The 21,319-nt window shown below is 39.9% G+C and overlaps 1 protein-coding gene across 2 annotated transcripts in view; it reads right to left on the reverse strand.

The window, feature by feature from the left end:
- Positions 1-21,319, reverse strand: part of agpat5 (1-acylglycerol-3-phosphate O-acyltransferase 5 (lysophosphatidic acid acyltransferase, epsilon)) — a 143,807-nt gene that overhangs the window by 68,470 nt on the left and 54,018 nt on the right. For both annotated transcript variants that reach the window (XM_041187790.1, XM_041187791.1), the window contains exons 3-5: positions 18,309-18,424; positions 9,999-10,088; positions 2,911-3,001 (exon numbers count right to left, since the gene is read on the reverse strand). In XM_041187790.1, coding sequence (XP_041043724.1) covers positions 2,911-3,001; positions 9,999-10,088; positions 18,309-18,424 — 297 coding nt within the window. The remainder of the gene's footprint in view (positions 1-2,910; positions 3,002-9,998; positions 10,089-18,308; positions 18,425-21,319) is intronic.

Here is a 21,319-nt window from a genome sequence, read left to right on the forward strand (position 1 = left end):
ATAATCTGAATTACAGAGACTGGGAGATATGGATTTGGAAGAATTTGAAAACAAGGATGAGAATTTTAAAATCTAGGTGCTGCTTGACTGGAAGCCAATGTAGGTCAGCAAACACAGGGATGCCATTAGAACAGAAGTCAGGTGCAGCACAAATGGTTCCTCTCCCCTCCTTATACACACACACACATCAATGTGGCATTTCAGTCTTCTACTCCTGTGGAATCAAGATTCTCTTGATCTTTTCATTGAGAACTGTCGGCGCAACATTAGTCGTCTCAATTTCTCTGCTCCTCTCACCCATTCTAACCTGTCTCTCTCTGAACTTACTGCACTCCATTCTCTCAGATCCAACCCTGACATTGTCATCAAACCCGCTGACAAGGGTGGTGCTGTTGTTGTCTGGCGCACTGACCTCTACCTCGCAGAGGCTGAGCGTCAACTCGCAGACACTTCCTCCTACCTCTCCCTGGACCATGACCCCACCACTGAACATCACGCCATTGTTTCCAGGACTGTCACTGACCTCATCTCCTCTGGGGATCTCCCTCCCACAGCTTCCAACCTGATAGTCGCCCAATCTCGGACGGCCCGCTTCTATCTCCTACCCAAAAGCCACAAACAGAACTGCCCCGGTAGACCGATCGTCTCAGCTTGCTCCTGCCCCACAGAACTCATTTCTCGTTATCTTGACTCCCTTCTCTCTCCCCTTATCCAGTCCCTTCCCACCTACATCCGTGATTCCTCTGACACCTTAAGTCACATCAACAATTTCCAGTTCCCTGGCCCCAACCGCTTCCTCTTCACCATGGACATCCAATCCTTCTACACCTCCATCCCCCACCAGGATGGTCTGAGGGCCCTTAGCTTCTTCCTCGAACAGAGGCCCGAACAATCCCCATCCACCACTACTCTCCTCCGTCTGGCTGAACTTGTTCTCACACTGAACAATTTCTCCTTCAACTCCTCTCACTTCCTCCAAATAAAAGGTGTGGCTATGGGTACCCGCATGGGTCCCAGCTATGCCTGTCTCTTTATGGGGTATGTGGAACATTCCTTGTTCCAGTCCTACTCCGGCCCCCTTCCACAACTCTTTCTCCGGTACATCGATGATTATTTCGGTGCCGCTTCATGCTCTCGTCGGGACTTGGAAAAATTTATTAATTTTGCTTCCAATCTCCACCCCTCCATCATTTTCACGTGGTCCATCTCTGACACTTCCCTTCCTTGACCTCTCTGTCTCAATCTCTGGTGATAGACTGTCCACCAATATCCATTACAAACCCACCGACTCCCACAGCTATCTCGACTACAGCTCCTCACACCCCGCTTCCTGTAAGAACTCCATCCCATTCTCTCAGTTCCTTCGCCTCCGTCACATCTGTTCCAATGATGCTACATTCAAAAACAGTTCCTCTGACATGTCCTCCTTCTTCCTTAACCGAGGTTTTCCACCCACGGTCGTTGACAGGGCCCTCAACCGTGTCCGGCCCATCTCCCGCGCATCCGCCCTCACACCTTCTCCTCCCTCCCAGAAACATGATAGGGTCCCCCTTGTCCTCACTTATCACCCCACCAGCCTCCGCATTCAAAGGATCATCCTCCGCCATTTCCGCCAACTCCAGCATGATGGCACCACCAAACACATCTTCCCTTCACCCCCATCGGCATTCCATAAGGATCGCTCCCTCCGGGACACCCTGGTCCACTCCTCCATCACCCCCTACTCCTCAACCCCCTCCTATGGCACCACCCCATGCCCACGCAAAAGATGCAACACCTGCCCCTTCACTTCCTCTCTCCTCACCGCCCAAGGACCCAAACACTCCTTTCAAGTGAAGCAGCATTTCACTTGCATTTCCCCCAACTTAGTCTACTGCATTCGTTGCTCCCAATGTGGTCTCCTCTACACTGGAGAGACCAAACGTAAACTGGGCGACCGCTTTGCAGAACACCTGCGGTCTGTCCGCAAGAATGACCCAAACTTCCCTGTCGCTTGCCATTTTAACACTCCACCCTGCTCTCTTGCCCACATGTCGGTCCTTGGCTTGCTGCATTGTTCCAGTGAAGCCCAACGCAAACTGGAGGAACAACACCTCATCTTCCGACTAGGCACTTTACAGCCTTCCGGACTAAATATTGAATTCAACTACTCTAGGTCGTGAGCTCCCTCCCCCATCCCCACCCCCTTTCTGTTTCCCCCTTCCTTTTTTTTTTCCAATAAATTATATAGATTTTCCTTTTCCCATCTATTTCCATTATTTAAAAAAAAAAAATTTTTTAAATCTTTTAAGCTCTCCCCACCCCCACTAGAGCTATACCTTGAGTGCCCTACCATCCATTCTTAATTAGCACATTCGTTTAGATAATATCACCAACTTTAAATTTAACACCTATGTGTTCTTTTGTTCTATTGTTGTTGACATCTTTTGATGATCTGCTTCTATCACTGCTTGCTTGTCCCTACAACCACACCCCCACTCCACTTTTCTCTCTCTCTCCGCCCCCCACACACACACCTTAAACCAGCTTATATTTCAACTCTTTCTTGGATTTGAACTCAAGCTCTGTCGAAGGGTCATGAGGACTCGAAACGTCAACTCTTTTCTTCGCCGCCGATGCTGCCAGACCTGCTGAGTTTTTCCAGGTAATTCTGTTTTTGTTTTTGTTTTGGATTTCCAGCATCCGCAGTTTTTTTGTTTTTATTTCTACTCCTGTGGCTCCGACAAGTGAAACTGCCAATTTAGTGCTTATAACAGAGCAGAGTCCATCAAAGCTAATTTCTCCTGTAGATCTTACAACCAATGGAGTATGTTATTGATTCCTCTAGGATATATTTGAACCCATGTCCAAAAGATAAAAAGGCAGCATACTATGCTGTCTAATTTTTTTTAAAAATCAATGCAATCTCACCTTCTGTACGTGCATATGCCTGGCTTGCGGCAATCACTTGTGGATTATCTGGGTTGTAACGGGTTCCTTCTGGGAAAATCACAAGATATGCCTTAGAGGAAAAAGAAAAATTGTTAAAATTTGTTTATTTTACAAGTAGCTAATTTCAACAAATATCTTAAAAACATGCTGCAAGCAACTGCTGGTTAAACAGTTAGCAATTCAGTTATGGGGTTTAAAAAGCTAAGAAAGCCCATGAGGCGAAGTGGCTTGCAATCAAGTACCTCCAAACAAGTGAAACAAAGCTGGTTAGCCTCACCAGTCTAAAACATGGGCTTTCAAACTTGGGTCGCTAAATTTTAATCTGTGCAAAAAAGATAATAAAGGGTCAGATTTTGATCAATCTTGCATTTCTTAATTTACCACTATGTTACTGCATGCTGATAAAAATAAATACTTTCTACATAATGGTGCTATTTTCTCTTGGGGAGTTGCTCTTGTTTAGAGAAGTTGGGATAAGGGATTGCAGGAACATATAAAAATTTGTAGCAAGTCTGCAGGAGTACATCAAAGTTTGTAGTGGACCTCCCCACAGATTGCAGTTTGAAAACTGCAGGCCCATCTGTCCATAACCACAGAATTTATGTAGTCTACTTCAGTGGTACTAGCTAAAAGAAAGACTTGGATTTACGTAGCAGATAATTTTCCAAGAAATGCTTCATATTTAAGTGCTTAATATGCAGACAACTGAACATTAAGAGGACACACAGCGTTTATATTTTGGCTGAGGTAACAGCAGGGTGGGGGGAGGCAGCAAGAAGCACAAACTCAATTACTTTTCCCATTCTGCTAAAGCTCGGCAAATTAGATAATCAGCAACTCAAAATAACAGCCCTTGTATCTTGAAGGGTGGGGGAGGATGCAGCAGGGGAGGGAAGGATGAGAAGAGGACTGGGGCGCATTGAAGTTGTCAATGACTTACCACTGAGGATTGCAATTCAAAACTTAAAACGCAAATGGCATCCAAAAAGGACAAGATGCTTTAGCTGCCAATATGTCATTCCAGTAATTAGGGAACTAATTTCAGATCACCTAACATGTCTATATTTTGTTACCTTCAGATCAAATACTTGCTCCAAAATCTCAACTTGCTCCATAAAATGCAATGCTAGGGCCCAATATTAACAAAGCATAGGTGTCCATCCAGCACATCGTATCCCTCTGCTAAATAATGTTCATTAGACAAGATGAGAAATGCGTATATTAGATAAGATGAGAAATATACGCAATTCCTGGGAGCATGAACTAAGTTGTTCACTCAGAGGAGAGGACCGGAACATAAGATTGAGTTCTAACTCAAATTACGCAAAATTCTGTATTTTCACTTGATAAATGCCGGAATACACAGCATAGTCAGGTGTTTTATTTTTAATTCTAAGGTGACCTGGAGCTGAGAAAACATGAAGAGGTGCAGGAACATCTTTTCCCAGGCCTGCCTCCAACCTAGCCAGGCTGAAAACTCACCGATATGGGACTGCCAGTGACAACCCACATATTGGCTGCAACCCAATATGCAATAAAAAAAACCACCACACCCTCTCCAAATAAACAACCTCCCTGACTGCTGCCATATGTTCTGATTGTACAGCTACAATCCTGACTGGACCTGTAAGGAACATATCACTGTAAAATGGCATGTACTCTTATCAAAACATAGCCTGTGAGTATGTGCAAGTTCCTTGAGTGAAACAAGAACAAAAATGTTAGAGAAAATAACTCTAATGCAGCTGGGAAACCTCAGAAGAATATTTTAAACATAACTTGTGGAAAGTAAGCTTTGGAGAACACAGAATACCAATTGAAGTACAGCAATCCCATCTTCCGAGACAGCCATGGGAAAAAGTCATCTGGCATAAGCTATGACGCTGCAAATAGGCTATCAAGAGACTTTCAGTTCTATCCATTTTATAAATAACACTTTTGCTAAACTTATTTCAATAAAAGGAATGGCTTGTTATATAATGACAATCAGAATTCTGGTACACATAGCTCTTTCAGCAATAATGTAGCAATTAAAGGTCAATAGAGTAATGCCTTCACTGCATTAGTGCACTGCATTTAAACAAAGTATACAATATTTAGTTCCAGGTGAACCCCATAGATTAACTTCCAGGAAACCAGGTGATTATGTCTTAATTTTTTATTTTTCAATGAGGTTCAATTACGTGGAGCATTCTAACTGACAACAGTCATAATACTTCTGGAGGAAAAAGTGAAAACAAAACATATACATGGGAGCAATTATCAAACTTTACCCTTATGATTTAGGACTCTATTTGAACTCCTTCTCTCAGATACACATTTTATTAAAAAGCAAGGCAATTGCTGTCAAAATAATGAGGAGGCTAACTGCACTCTCAATTATTTATGTGAAAATGCCACAGCATTTTCAGGTAAGGGCAGATACATGGTTAAACACAAACTAAGAAGCTGTTTCAGAGTAATGGGGTCTTGCTTATGGCTCCCCATTGAGCTGCATGACCTTCCCGTAATTGCACGATAGATAAAGTAAACTTGCCACAGAAAGTTAAGTCAAGACTTCAAGTATAAGTATCTCTTAGCAACCTGATAAGTGTGAATTGCTGCCAATCAACCTCCCTGTACTGGAAATTAACTATTACAAGTACAGAGTCTCATTCCTTCATGTTTTAATTGGTACTGGAGATTCAAAAGTTGGTTAAAGAGTTGCTTGCCCTGACTGCATTGTAGATGGTGCTGCACTGTTTCCATCTCTTAGCTCCAATGACTTGCAGCAATATATAGTATAGAGATTAAATGGTAAAGGGCAAATCTAACTAATGACAGGTAATGCTTAATGATCAGTTACAGCTATTTTTGGGCAATAATCTTTGAAAATAACAATGGTAAGCACAATGTAGAATCCTACTGCTATCCTCTGGCCAAAACCAAGTTCTAAAAGTAGGGTTTTGAAAAGGTCATTGTGTAGTTTTGAAAATACTGTTGTGTATTTTTCACTTAAAATATCAATCAAAACTCATGAACTGCAAGGTTTAAAACTGATTCACTTAACAGGTAGAAAGTCTGTTTCTTTAGTAATGCTAAAGAGGTTGTATTAGCAAATTCACAAGTGGACAACAAAGCTAAAATACCACAAAGCTCCTTCAAAACTGGATTGGTTGTTTCCAGGCTAAGTCTGTATGATCGTAAATTCTCACTTCTGGCTTAAAAACACAGGCACTTGCAAAAACAGATATACATTCGAAAACTTCCACGCTCATCCTCACAGGAAGGGAAGAAAGAAAAAGGAGGGATAAATACATTTTTATTCAGGATATGCTGAAACTTCAGCCACTTTACAGACAAGTAAAGCAGACGAAAGAACTCCAAAGATAAGCAAAACAACCAAAGCTTTAAATGAAGTTTGCTATTTAAAAGCTCCATAAAAGAACCAAATGTGGATAAATTCTCATTTAAAGGTAATTGATATATCCTTTTTTTTTAAATTGTACTTTTTAATTTCAGTTTCAATTTGGAATTTCTAGCACATAGCACCAAGCCAAATACATAGAGCTGAAATTTGCTGAAAAAAATAACCATGTGTGGCCACATTGCTATTAATGTGCAAATCAGCCAGCATCTTGCTGCAAGGGAGAGATATCCTAAGAATTGTGAATCTTTCTACACAAATAAGGCATCTCACATTTAGCCTTCCTGTGAGTGTTGTCAACTTGCGGCATTATAAAATGCCATATATATATATATATATATATATATATACATATATATATATGAGATAAGATTAGGATTTGGTTTACTCTCATATGATTAAGCTTTTTTGCTTTCCTTTCACTTATAGACAGCGCATTGACTTGTATTGTGGCAAGAAATAATAATATAGTTAAGTCATTCATTCCCAAAATTCTTCAGGACATGGATGACATTTGGAAAGAAAAACCTTTGTTGGCAAGTAGAGGTCTGTTGGTAGTAAAGAATGGTCTCCCAGATAAGAGGGTAGTCAATACCACAAACAAACAAGGCAATAATCAACAGATCAGTTAGGAAAATAAAAAATGACTCCTTTTAAAAGGGATGACGTCACAGGACAGGAGATACAAAGATTTTGAGCTTTCCTTTGCAATTTGCAGAGACAGAAAAAGACAAAAACAGAAGTATCAACAAAAGGTTACATTCTCTATCCAGAACAAAAGTGAGCAATATTGTTCAGTTCTTCATGTGGCTGGCAAGACTTGGATGAACTCAACACCAATTTTTGGTTGGAAATGTTTTTGAAGTCTAAAAACTTTCCAATTTGCATATTAATTGCCCATTAAACTTGAGCCCATTAATCTTGATACAGAAAGTCAAGACTGGCAATTAACAGACTAATTACCCTTTTAATATGATAATTATTAATGACTGCCAATGAGCCTTTGTGGCTCAGAAAATGAACAATTAGAAGTGGAGATTTCAAAAATGCCAAATTTAAAGTTTTGCTTCAATTCACCCTCTTTCCTATGCTTCTATATCAATGCTTCAATCTTAATAGTTAAAGGAATAACCTGTTGGTCCTGTCATTCCAAGTCCCAGATGTTCTATTATCAGCTCACGCATTCAGCAACTTAAAAAAAGAAATTGAGCCAAAGACTGCAAGAGAACATCTAACCAATCAGATATACTAGGAGATACCCTGCTTCAGCTAATTTGGGCCTATGAAAATTTAGTAAAAACCTAACTTCTACCAAGAAACTCTCATTTCTGTTTAACAGTGCTTTCACTCTACAGGTCGAGTATACTTTATCTGTAAATCTGAAAACCGAACACATCCAAAAACCTCACTTTTTTTGGAACCTCACTGACCTTTGGCATGGAAGTCTATGACCGAGCCGACACAATTCTTGCCAACCGCACCCAACCTTCCCAACCTTTAGCATGGGAAGTTTCTGGCCTGAGCCAACAAACCTTGCTGACCTCACCCAACCTTTAGCAGGGAAAGTTTAGTTGTTTGTCTGCACTGCTTACCTTGAGAGGGTTACTCTCCTACAAGCAGATGGCGCCACGGATGAGGACCTATCACAGGTACCCTGTATTTGTTATTCAGTGGTACATCTTATTTTTCTAGCCATTTTATTTACTTCAGACTACAGCTAGCCTAGGCTTCAGCCATCATAATGCAATTAGGCCTAGGCCTAGATGTAGTATCCAAAACCAAAATTATCCTTTATTCAAAACACAATCAGCCCAAAGGATTTTGGATAAAGGATACTCAAACTGTATTGTAAAATAGTTCAAACTACCAAACTGAATGTGTAGAGTAATAGTCCTGCCCACCCTGCTCAACCCATGCAAGGCTTGGACTCTTTACCAGGATCATGCCAAGGGGCTCAACCACTTCCACTTGAGCTGCCTTCAGAAGCTTCTGACAATCAGATGTCAGGACATTCTGTGCCTGAAGCTGACTGTGATCACGGTTGACAAGAAGAAAGAGCAGGTTTCCAAGAAGGGCGCCAAAGAAAGTGCAGAAAAAGTTGCCTGCAAAGGGTGGCAAGGAGAGGAAAAGATCCAGGCAAGAAAATTACTCCATCTACATCTACAAAGTGATGAAGCAGGTTCATCCTGACACCGGCATCTCCACCAAGACCATGAGCCTCATGAACTTGTATGTGAACGATACTTTGGAGTGCATCATGAGTGAGGCTTCCCACCTGACCAATACAACAAGCGTAGCATCTTGGGAGATCCAGACCGCCATGCGCCTGCTGCTGTCCAGGGAACCAGCGAAGAATACCGTGTCAGAAGGGACAAAGGCGGTGACCAAGTACACCAGCTCCAAGTAAAACTCTGCATGGACTGAAAAACTCAAAATACAAGACACAAAGGTGGCTCACCCAAGCTGACATGCCAACCATCCACTCCAGAGACAGTCACAAATGGTCTGAGTACATGAGTTGGTCTGGTTATGTCGCTAGAATGCCTAACACTTGCCTACCAAAGTGAATCTTCTATGGACAGCTCGAGTCTGGGGTGCACTCATTATGATCAAAGGAAGCGCTATAAGGACAAAGTGAAGGCTTCGCATTGGAGTTTTGATATTGACCCTGAGTCCTGAGAGAAGCCCCCTCACCCATGATCACTACACCTTGTGCAACCAAATAAAAAAGGGTGCAGCTTCCTTCAAAAAAAAAAGCACACATCAGAAGCAGAGAGAAAATCCCAGCCAGCAACACAGCCATAACTCAATTGTCTGCGGTATGCTGTCCTATTTGCAGCAGAACCTTCCAGGCACAGATCAGTGTTAGCAGTCACCTACGTACCCACTAGAACCCTAACAATCATGGCAGGTGATGAACATGGTCACCTTTGTGTCAAAGGACGATCAAGGAAATAAGCTCAGTAATTTTTCGTCAGAAAAGTTCAATGAATGCTGTAATCTCCCACTGAGAAATAAAACCATCTTAACAACTTTACACTGATTGACTAGCAAGACACCATGGTTAGGATAGAGTAAAATAGCCCACATCTACCATCAAATGGAATCCAATAACGAGCCAAGTTTCATAATCATTAAGCAGTCTAATGATCTCCAACACAAATAATACTGGGCAAATTTCTTTATTTTGATTGCTTTAGCACTTTATAAACAGTCATGAAATAATAATTCCACTTGATCTTCAAGAACATTACGGCTTAAAGAGCTTCTGATTCTTGGGCAGATCTTCAAGCCTGCACCCATAAGACAGTATTCAGATTCTAATGGTCCTGTTGCAAAGTTATCAGTTGCATACATTGGTGCATGTACAAATAGTTGGGCTTTTACCACCAAAAAAGAAAATTCTTAACAACTGGGTAAAGAAATGTTACACATTAAAACCGTGCAAAAAACACAATTTAAAATAAATAATTTGAAAGTTGCAACGTAAAACTGCTTCAGAGAACAGATCAAAATCCAAAAACCATATTGAAATAGCTAAATGTTATTCAAGCTTACAGCAGCTAATACAGCATTTACAAAAACAGATAAACAAAAGTTAACTTTAAGCAACATTTATCTATCATTGACATCAAAATGTAAACAGCACTGAAGTACTTACTGGGGTGCCCACTTTTATCTGCTGTTGAAGTTTATTAGCCATTGCTTTTTCATTGAATTTGGCACTTCGCTTGACATATATTCCTCCATGCTAAAATATAAATGATATTCACAATGAATGACATCTTACTGCAAAGCTTACTGGGTTTCATAATAGAATTTTTAAAAGTACAACACAAACTACACAATTGATTGATAGCTGACATTAAATTGCAAAAAGTGGTAATTGTCCATGAATAAGCTTTACAGGTCTTATTCATGTCAGCATTGCACAATCCCATGTTTCTAATTTATAGTACTCCACATAATCTCAGAAGCACACAACAGGCATAAAAGATGTTATACAGGTCTCCAGTTCAACTGTAAAATTAAGAGCTTGTCTCAGAACCTACAACCAAAACATTTCACATCTGCAAACTGTGAAAAAACTCCACCAAAGGTAAGTCGGTTATTATTCTTAAATACTTCCAACCTCAAGATAATTGTTCATGTTTTTTTTAATATTCCAATTAGTAAGTCTGAATACAGATGGGGAAAATGAAAATTTAGAGTTTTATACAAATTGTAACAACAGCTGCCAGTCTCACTTTGTTCACACTTGAATTTTATTTGTATAAATTATGGTTCTGGATGCATTCCCGTACTGTGCAGAATGTGATCCTAACCAAAAATCAGTAGCATTTTGTCCATATAAAAGCAGGTCTGTCATGTATAGCGTGCTTCATGTTTTTTTTTGGGTTTGGTCTTTTCTAAAATATTACAGGAGAGGTGATAAGAAATTATTCAACTGAGAGTGAGAATGGGGAGTTAATAGTGCATAATAAGGAAGTAGCGCCTGAAATGAACAAATATTTTGCTTCTGTCTTCACTATAAAGGATATAAAAATACATTCCAGTAATAGCTATAAATCAGGAGGTGGAGGGGAGAGAGGAAGCTGGTGAAATTACAATTACGAGTCGAAGTAACACTGAGCAAATTGATGAAGCTGTGGGCTGACAAGTCTCCGGGTCCAGATGGACTTCATCCTAGGGTCTTAAAAGAGGTGACAAATGAGGTATTAGATGTGTTGGTCTTAATTTTCAATATACCCTAGATTCTGGAAAGGTTCCATCAGACTGGAAAGTAGTAAATGTAATCCCTCTATTCAAGGGAGGAAGGCAGAAAATAGGAAACTATAGGCCAATTAGCTTGATGTCTGCTGTGGGGAAGGTGGTAGAGTTGATCATTAAAGAAGTTATGGTAGGCACTTAGAAAAAGACAAGGTAATTGGAAGGATTTAGTGTGGTTTTATGAAAGGGAGATCATGTTTCACCAATTTATTAGAGTTCTTTGAAGGAGTAACATGCGCTGTGGATAAAAGGGAGCCTGTAAATGTACTGTACTTGGATTTCCAGAAGGCATTCAATAAGGTGCCAGAAAGGTTATTGCGGAAAGTAAAAGCTCATGGTGTAAGGTGTAACGTTTTAGCCTGGAGAGAGGAATGGCTGGCTGGCAGAAAACACAAGTATGCATAAATGGGTCTTGTCTGACTGGCAGGATGTGACTAGTGGGGTCTCATGGGGGTCTGTGTTGGGCCTCAGTTTTTTACAATTTACATCAATGACTTAGATGAGGGGACTGAAGGCATGGTAGCTAAATTTGCAGATGACACAAAGGTAGGTAGGAAAGTATGTTATGAAGACAAGGAGTTTGCAGATGGATATAGATGAGTTGAGAGTGTGGGCAAAAATCTGGCAAATGGAGTATAATGTAAGAAAATGCGAAGTTGTTCACTTTGGCAGGAATAGTTTAAAAAAGCAGAGTATTACTTAAATGGAGAATGACTGCAGAACTCAGAGGTGCAGAGGGATATAAGTGTTCCCGTGCAGATCACAAAATGTTAGTATGAATGTAGTCAAGAAGGCTGATGGAATGCTATCCTTTATTATGAGAGATATTGAACATAAAAGTAAGGATGTTATGCTTCAGTTGTAAAAGCCATTGATGAGACCACATCTTGAATACTGTGTGCAGTTTTGGTCTCCTTATTTAAGGAAGGATGTACATGCGTTGGAGGTGGTTCAGAGCAGGTTTACTAGATTGATACCTGGAATGAGCAGGTTGTCTTATGAGGACAGGTTGGGAGGATGGGCTCATTTCCATTGGAGTTTAGAAGAGTGAGAGCTGACTTGACTGAAGTATATAAGATCCTGAATGGTCTTGACAAGGTGGACATGGAAAGGGTGTTACCTCTTGTGGGCAAGTCCAGAACTAGGGGGACTGTTTTAAAATTAGGAGTCGCCCTTACAGGACAGAGATCAGGAGAAATTTTTTCTCTCAGAGGGTTGTGCGACTTTGGAACACTCTGCCTCAGAAGGCAGTGGAAGTGGGATCACCAAATATTTTTAAGGCAGAGGTAGGTTACCTAACAAGAATCTAAGGTTATTGAGGGTAGATGGGAATGTGGAACTCGATCTTACTGAATGGCCTACTTCTGCTCCTATTTCATATTTTTGTTCACAATTCATCTTTCAAATACTCAAATGAAGGTCAGCATAAAAATTTCAGCCTCAAAATGCCAAAAACCACTAACATATAATGATCGAGTTGCTCGACGGCCTCCAAGATGAGGAATTCTTATTTGTCAAATGGCTACTTCCTGAGTTTACTAAGCAAGAGCAGTAACTTGTAGGAATCTGGATGCTTGCTTCAGAAAATAATTCAACACATGGGGAAAGTGCAGGATAGTGGCATTGGATGAATTGTTCCTTCAGACGGCCAGCATGGACACCTCCTGTGCTGTAACCATTTTTTGACATTAGTCAAAAAAAAATCACTCGACCTGAAACGTTAACTCAGTTTCTCTCCTACAGATGTTGCCAGACATGAACTTTTCCAGCACGTTTTGAGACTACAATCATGTTGGATATTTACAAAAAAGTAAATATTTTGTATCTGTAAATGAATATTAGTGAAAGGGTTGATTTTTTTAAATCAATTCTTGAATTCTAAGACCACCAAGGCCAGCTACTCTGGACTGCAGCTTAGGAAAAACATGCACAAAACTGTTTATGTACTCATGCAGAGGATAAAAAAAATATGAAGAGCTCTGTGTTCAGTTATGGGCACTTCTGCTCAGGAAGCATTTACTAGCCTTGAAAGGGGAACATCGGAGATTCATCACAATGACACCTGGGCTAAAAGGTTTAAATTATGAGGACAGATTGCATTAAATAGGCTTGGCTTTCCTTAAGTGTAGAAGATTAAGGGGTGATTCAATTGAAATATTCAAGATGATTAAGGATTAGCTAGAGCTAGTAGAGATCCCAGTTAATAAGAAGGCTTGGCCTAAATAGCCAAGTGGTTATGGTACTGGGTTTGTAACCCTAAGATCAAGAGTTCAAATCTCACAATGGTTAAAATCATGAAACAATGTAATCCCAGTTAATAAGTCTGAATGCAGGAGAGAGTCCAGAACAAGGGGGTATGGTATAAACCTTAAAATGAGAGGCAGGCCATTCAGGGCTTATGTCAAGAACTTCTTTACAAGAAGGGAAGGAGAAATTTGGAAAAATCTCCCCCCAGCCAGGTCAATTGAAAACTTCAAAATTGAGTTAGACAAGATTTTGACAGGCAGTTTATGTCATTTGCTCCGAGAAATACTGGAAGTATACAGGTATTTTTTTATATTTTGCTTTTGCAATCTTATTTAGGTTGGACACAAGTCTTGTCTGGCGTGTTGTTGCCCTGATGCCAGGGTAATTGAAAAGGTGCAGAACATTTTGCGTGGAGAAGGATTTAAGCCATAAGTTTGGGTCCATGTTGGAATCAATGACGTAGACAGAAAAAAGGTGATAGTTCCACAATCAGAATTTCAGGCTCTAGAGTGGAAGTTAAAGAGCAGGACCTCAAAAGGTAGTCACTACTCCTAGTGCCAGGTGGTATTGAGTATAGCAACAATGAGATAAGAGAGATTAACAAGTGGCTGCGGACATTGTGCAGGAGGAAGGGCTTCAGACTTCTGAGGCATTGAGTTCAGTTCTGGGTAGGATAGGCCTGTATGTAATGGATAAGTTGCACCTTAACAAGGCTGGGACTATTGTCCTTGTAGCGAGGTTGACTAGTGCAGTGTGGTTTGGATTAAATTAACGTGGCAGGGAGAGGGACACCCAGATGAAGCAGTAGAGAAGAAATACAAGGTGTCCGGAGGACTGGGAGTGATAAGCAACAGTAGAACAAATGTTCGTAAATAAGTGGGATCTGACAGGTGGAAATGCAAAGCAGGCTAAGATGGGTTTAAAGTGCATGTGCTCAAGTGTCCAAAGCATGGTAAATAAGGCTGGTGAGCTTCAGGCACATGTTGTGCAGGAGAAATAGTGGCATAATAGTTATGTTACTATATTAGCAATCCAAAAACCTAGATGAATGCCTGGAGGGAAGTTAATTAGATAAATCTGGAATAGAATGTTACCATCAGTAAGTGACTACGAGACTAAGGCTTATCATAAAAACTCATCTGGTTCACAGATTTATTTCCTAAAGGGCATCAGTCATCCTCACCTGTTCCGAGCAATGCCACTGACTCTGCCCTCAAATAGCCCAGTTATCCACTCAGGTGTACCAAAGCATTACAAAGTACAAGAATAAAACCAGGCAGACCACCCAGCATCAACCTAGGCACCAAACCATGACAAAGGCACACGTAGCACAGTTGACCTTCCTCACCATCATCTGAGGACTTGTGGCATTTTTGTGAGAACCGCCCCACAGACAAATCAAGCAACAGCCTGACATAGCCATACTCTTAGAATCATACCTGTTTGCAAAGGGCCTGACTTCATCATCATCCCTGGATATGTTCCATTTCACTGTAAGGAAAGATCCACCACAGGTGGTTGCTAGTAGTATATAAAATCGGGAGGGAGTGACCCTGGGAATCCTCAACATTGACTCTGGACCCCGTGTAGTCTGGTCAGCTCCACAATGGGAAGGGAAGCATCCTGTTAATTACCACTGACCACCCTCCCTCAGCTGATGAACCAATGCTCCTCCATGTTGAACACCACTATAAAGGAACAGAGAGGGTAGCTCTGAAGGTGTATAGGAAATATTCTGGATGGGGAATTTCAATGAGTAGCTAGGTAGCACTTTGACTGACTGAGCTGGCACCTACTAAAGCACCTATCTGCCAGGCTGGCCTGCAATAGGTGATGAGAAAACCAACACAAAGAAAAACCTACTTAACCTCATCCTCACCAATCTACCTGTTGCAGACACATCTGTTCATGACAATATTAGTAGAAGCGGACCACCACACAGAGGAACACGCCCAGCAATTAAAGGCCATTCTACCTATTGCCAGTGGCAGGGAAACTTTCAGTATTAATCCAAGAGAATCAATTGGCACTTGGGAAAAATTACTCAATAAATAAAAGCCAACACGGATTTATTAAAGGCATATTATGTTTGACTAAAACAAAAATTGCTGTAAAAATTCAGGTCTGACAGCATCTGTGGAGAGAAAAATATAGTTAACGTTTCGAGTCTGTATGGCTTCTTCAGAGCCATACGGACTCGGAACATTAACTATATTTCTGTCTCCATAGATGCTGCCAGACCTGCTGAATTTTTCTAGTATTTTCAGGTTTTGTTTCATATTTCCAGCAACTGCAGTATTTTGCTTTTATCTTTATGCTTGACTAACTTGATTGCGTATTTGATGAAGGAGCGGAGGGGATGGATGAAGGTACTACAGTCTCTATTATGTATATGGACTCTCAAACAATGTTTGATAAAGTAACACAATAGACTTGCCAGCAAAATTGAAGCCACGGAATTAAAGGGCAGTGGCGATGTGAATACAAAATTAGCTAAGGGACAGAAAGCAGAGTAGCAGTTAGTGAAAATTTGGTTTTCAGACTGGAGCGAAGGATGCAGCAGTGTTCCCCAGGGCTCAATGTTACAACCACTGCTCTTATTGATGTGTATTAATGAGCTAGACATACATGGTTGTATAGGGCAGAATTTCAAAGTTTGCATCGGATGGTGTATAGTAAACAGTGAGAAGAAAAGTAACTGACTTCGAGAGGATATGGACCTACAGATAGATTAAATTTAATGCTGAGAAGTGCAAAAGTGATTTACTTTGGTAGGAAGAAAAGGAGAAGCAGTATAAACTAATAATTTTAAAGGAGATGCAGGAACAAAGACCTGAAGATATACATACAGAAGTCTTTAATAGTGGCAGAATAAGTTGAGAGGTTTGTTAAAAAGGCATGCAGGATCCTTGGCTTCGAAATTTAATTTTCTTTCCTAATGGTGAAAGAGTGAGAAACCTGGGTGCCATTACATAATATGAACATGCCAGTGCAGGAAGTTATCAGGAAAGAAAATGGTATGTTAGCCTTTATTATAAAGGGTTTGGACTAATTGTATAAAGTCATAATGCAATTCGTATAGGTCCTTGATGAAACAGCATCTGGAGCACTACCTCCTTAACGAAGGATGGATATTGCTAAGGAGGGAGTGCGACCAAAGTTCACTAGACTATCCCTGGAATTAAGGAAATGCCCAAAGAGGAGAGGTTGAATAGATTAGGCCCATACTCATGAGGGGTGATCTCATAGAAACAGAAACCTCTTAAGGGGCTTGACAGGGTGGATACTGGGAGGATGTTGCCCCTGGTTGGGTTGTCTAGAACTAGGGATCATAGTCTCAGAATAAGGGGTCAGCCATTCAGGGCTGAAAATGGGAGAAATTTCTTTACTCAAAGGGTTGTGGATCATTGGAATTCTCTATCCCAGACAGCTGTGGAGGCTCAGTCGTCGTCAGATTAAGACAAAGTTTGACAGATTTTTGGGTATTGCAGGGAATTAAGGAATATGTGGATAGTACAGGATGGTGAAACTGAAGTAGAAGATCAGCTATGATCATATCAGACAGCTGAGCAGGCTAGAAGGGTTGACCCCTGCTCCTATATTTTATGTTCTTATAAACAGAGGAATAGAGTAAAAAAGGAAATGATTTTAAATCCAATAATAGACCCCAGTTGGAGTATTGTTCCCAGTTCTGGGCACCCCACTTTAGGAAAGATGTCAAGGTCTTACAGAGGTTGCAAAGGAGATTTATTAAAATCATACCAGGGATAAAAGATGTGGAGAGGCTAGGGAAACAGGGACTGTTCTTAGAGCAGAGATTGTTAAGGGAAGTTTTGATGGAAGTGTTCAAACTCATGAACAATTTTGATAGAGCAAATAAGGAGAAAAAGTTTCCTGTGACAGGAGGGTTGGTGAGCAGAGGAGACAGATACAAGGTAATTGGCAAAACAAACAGATGCTATAGGAGGGAAAATAATGAGTATTATTTGGAATGCACCACCTGTAAGTGTGGTGGAAGGAGATTCAATAATTTTTAAAAGGGAATTGATAAATCTGTGAAAAGGAAAAATTTGTTGGACTATGGGTGGGGTGGGGGGAGAGAATAGAAGAGTAGGACTAATTGGATATCTTTTCAAAAGTGTCAGAGGTATAATGGGCAAAATGGTAGCCTTCTGCACTGTAACAATAACTTATTGTTACATAGTGCTATTAACCAGGTAAAACATCACAATGCAATTCACAGCAGCAGCATCAAAATTTCACACCAAGCCACATAAGCCAATATTACAGCAGATGACTAAAAGGTTGGTCAAAAAGGTAGGTTTTACAGGAGTGCCTTAAAGGAGGAAAGAGAGGTAGAGAGGCAAAGGGGTTTAAAGAACAAATTCCAGAGCTTAATGGCCTTTACAATTTAAGGTTCAGGCTGCCAAGAGTGGAACAATTAAAAGTAGGGGTGTTCCAGAGGCCTGAATTGGAGCTGCGCAGCTATGTCGGAGTGTTGTTGAGCTGAAGCCTTGGAAGGATTTGAGGAAAAAAAATGAGAATTTTTAAATTGAGGCATTGCTTAACTGGGAGCCAATGAAGGTCATAAAGTGCAGGGGCGACGGGTGAATGACATTTAACATGTTATGATATGGGCAGCAGAGTTTGGGATGGCTTGAAGTTTACAGAACCTTTCAATTCTATTCCATGAATGCAATAGGTCATGCCAGTACTTTAATAACATGATAATTATTTTAAAATGGCATATTAAATAGCTGACTTGTTTTTAAGTTAAAAGTACTGGCAGAGAGGAAGGTCAATATGCAATTCAAGTACTGTTCTCATTAGTATATAGGTATGACAAACTGGTTAGCCACAAAATGTCTGAACAAATGGTGTAACTCTTTGAATCTAACTTGTTTCCATTGCAAATCGTTTCCCTACCTCACAAATTTTAAACATGGTACCATACCTGAGAGAAATACCATCCATACAAGGGAAGCCACTTCAACCCATCCTTTAGAACGTAACGCACATGGCCAAGTGCATTTTGTCGGATTGCTAACATATCAGCAATAATCCAGTCAACTGAACGGGAAGAAAAATATATTATCCTTAATTTTATAGGCATCTATATACGTATGTACTATTAATATACGGAACAGCAAATTGAAGATTTGTTCTATTTTTGATATAAAGTCAGTTTAAACCAGCCTATTGAAAAAGGTATACATGCGCTTTAGCATTTCTATGTGCCCGCGGAATACATTCTTGCACAGGAAATGCAATCCATGTTCTACAAATGCTCAGTGAACCATAATAATGGAAGTTCTCAATCATCCTGGAATTTTGAAATGGATTCAATCTTAAAAATAAGTGTAATACATTTATGAGATTACTCAGTCATCACATTTATCAGAGCGAATCTTTGGAAAGCTCTTACACTTTCACAAAAAATACGTCAATGTTGTCCCTTGTGATTAAGTACCAGAGACATTAAAATACAGCAAGGAAAAGTAAACACATTAAGGCTAGCAGCCTCTATTTATACTGAAACAATACAGTTAAACTGTTAAAATATGAAGAAAATGCCAAACACCACTCATTAGAACATGATGCAATCAAAATATTGGGGCTTGATCTTTACTGCACCATTTGACTTGATAAAAAGCCCGTCAGGTAACACTGCTTGATTTCTGTTTACTATTTGATTAATCGACACAAAAATAAAATGATGACTAGAGTCAGTAAGAACGTTCATGAGTTAGATATGTTAGATATATTAGCTTTATAACATTCAGAAAATGTTGAATTCACTGAAGTTGACAAAAAGAAAGCAAACAGACCCAAAGAAAATTATTTTTTTTTAAACAGCTTGGCTGTTTCTTCAATGGGTCATTAAACTAATATCATGTGTGCATAAGTCATAAATGCTCCCAACTCCAATCTGTGGGTTAATTTTCCCAGCCTAATTCTCACTTACTGTAGACTCTACTCTATAGTTCCTTTTTAATAAGCTTCTCCACCACTTTGGCTCCAATGACAACCTCCAGCAGCGTTCCCACTGATGGTCTGTCCCCGAACAGCTCCGAGACACATTCCCTCTCCACAATATTCTCCAAACTAAGACACTGGCTCATGGATGCTCCAAGCTGATTGCACCTTAGCAATAATCCAAATTCTTCCCATCACTTTGGATTCTTTCATATCTTTCCTATGCCTTCAATTTATAACTAGGACATGTCATCAACCTCTGCCATGCTAATATGACTTACATTTTCTGCAAGTATTCATGTACACATTGTTACCTCTATGGACCTGAAAAAATTACTTTTACCTTCATTTGCTTTTTTCTTTTATCATGTCAGGCCCATTTCTTCTATCTCATCACTTTCCATCACCTCTTCATGCCAGCTTTCTTTTCTCCCATCACTCAGATATGCTGCTCCATCCCTATTTTAAACTATCACCCAAATTACCCTTCAAGTTGCTGACAGTTGCCCTCCATTTCCCTTGGCATTTTCCAAGTGTTACAACTGCAGAAGATGTTATTCACTGAGCAAGCCAAATCCCAGAGGGAAACTTGTCTTACTGATCATAACATTTTTTTTGTATTTTGAAAATGAGGGGAAAACTACTGATCCCAGAAGGATAGAATCACGGTAACACTTTTAGGATTTTGAAAGTTAAAAGGTTTATTAACAAGAAGAAAAAAAACTTAAACATACAAAGAACTTAAACGTTCATGATTAAAATTACACAGTTGAAACAGTCTTACAAAACACTCCCCAAAAAATAAAAACCCACTTGGTCAGAACACGCAAGTAAACTGCTTGGCAACAGCCCCCTTAGATTTTTAACCATAAAAATCCACTAATATTACCCAAGTGAAAAAACTGCTGATACTTTAAACTATACCACATGACTTCTCTACCTCTCCCACTCTGATATGGAAATCTCAAGAAGTGCAGAAACATACTGCTTTCTGAAAACAAACACTTCTCTGGCTTGAAACTGGATCAAAACTGGCTGCATCAAGTTCACAAATTTTCTCAGCACAGAGCGAGTTATCAGGGCATCTCCCTCACAGCCACCTCAACTCAACTAAACATCTCCCTGTTTCCTCTTTCATCCTAGACTCCATTGTCCTAAGCACCTCTTTGAACTCAACTTTTCCAAAATATAAAAATCTTGGTCTTTCTATTGCCTCCATTTTTGGGTGAAATAAAATGTAATAACCTTTCCTTGTTTACTTATGAAACCTTTAAGTTGTAAAAGTCCTTTAAACTCCCTTTGAAATTTAGCAGCTGAAAAGTCAAGACCTCACCTATCATCTAATGCAAATTTTAAAACCCAACTTGTTTACTTGTAATTCCAATTTCACCGTTGCCACTCATTACAAATGCATGCAACTGGCACCTTTACTTTTCATCTCAGTTCCCACAGACAATCTGTCTTCACTAGCCTTCCCCTAGTTTAATTATGCATGGACACACATACAGCCTTCTTTAAACACCACCATATTCCCAAAAATATTAAAAAAGATAACATCCATATTCACACTTCCTTCAATGGAAAAAAAATGAAACGTCATATTTCAAAAAGACATTTTCATTTTCTCAACCCATTTCATATTACTTATACTTAGCTATACACGAAAATGCTATTACACTATAGTGTATGTGCATCAACTATGAAAATATATACAGCTCTTTTCTAAGAATAAAGTTCATTCCAGTCCATTCTCAATTCCCAACGTCCAAGTTCTTTTGAATTAAGCTCTTGACAATGCATCCGCAATTAAATTTTCTCTTCCAGCCACACACATGATTTTTAAATTGAACGGTTGTAATAACATTCTCCACTGGTACAGTCTGGCATTTTAACTTGAAACTTTTCCAGAAACTTCAAAGGATTATGGTGTGCATATACAACTGTCTCTGAAGAGTTTGCACCATTCACTTCAAAACGCTGCAACACTAA

The sequence above is a fragment of the Carcharodon carcharias genome, chromosome 5, assembly GCF_017639515.1.
Source record: "Carcharodon carcharias isolate sCarCar2 chromosome 5, sCarCar2.pri, whole genome shotgun sequence".
NCBI lineage: Eukaryota > Metazoa > Chordata > Chondrichthyes > Lamniformes > Lamnidae > Carcharodon > Carcharodon carcharias.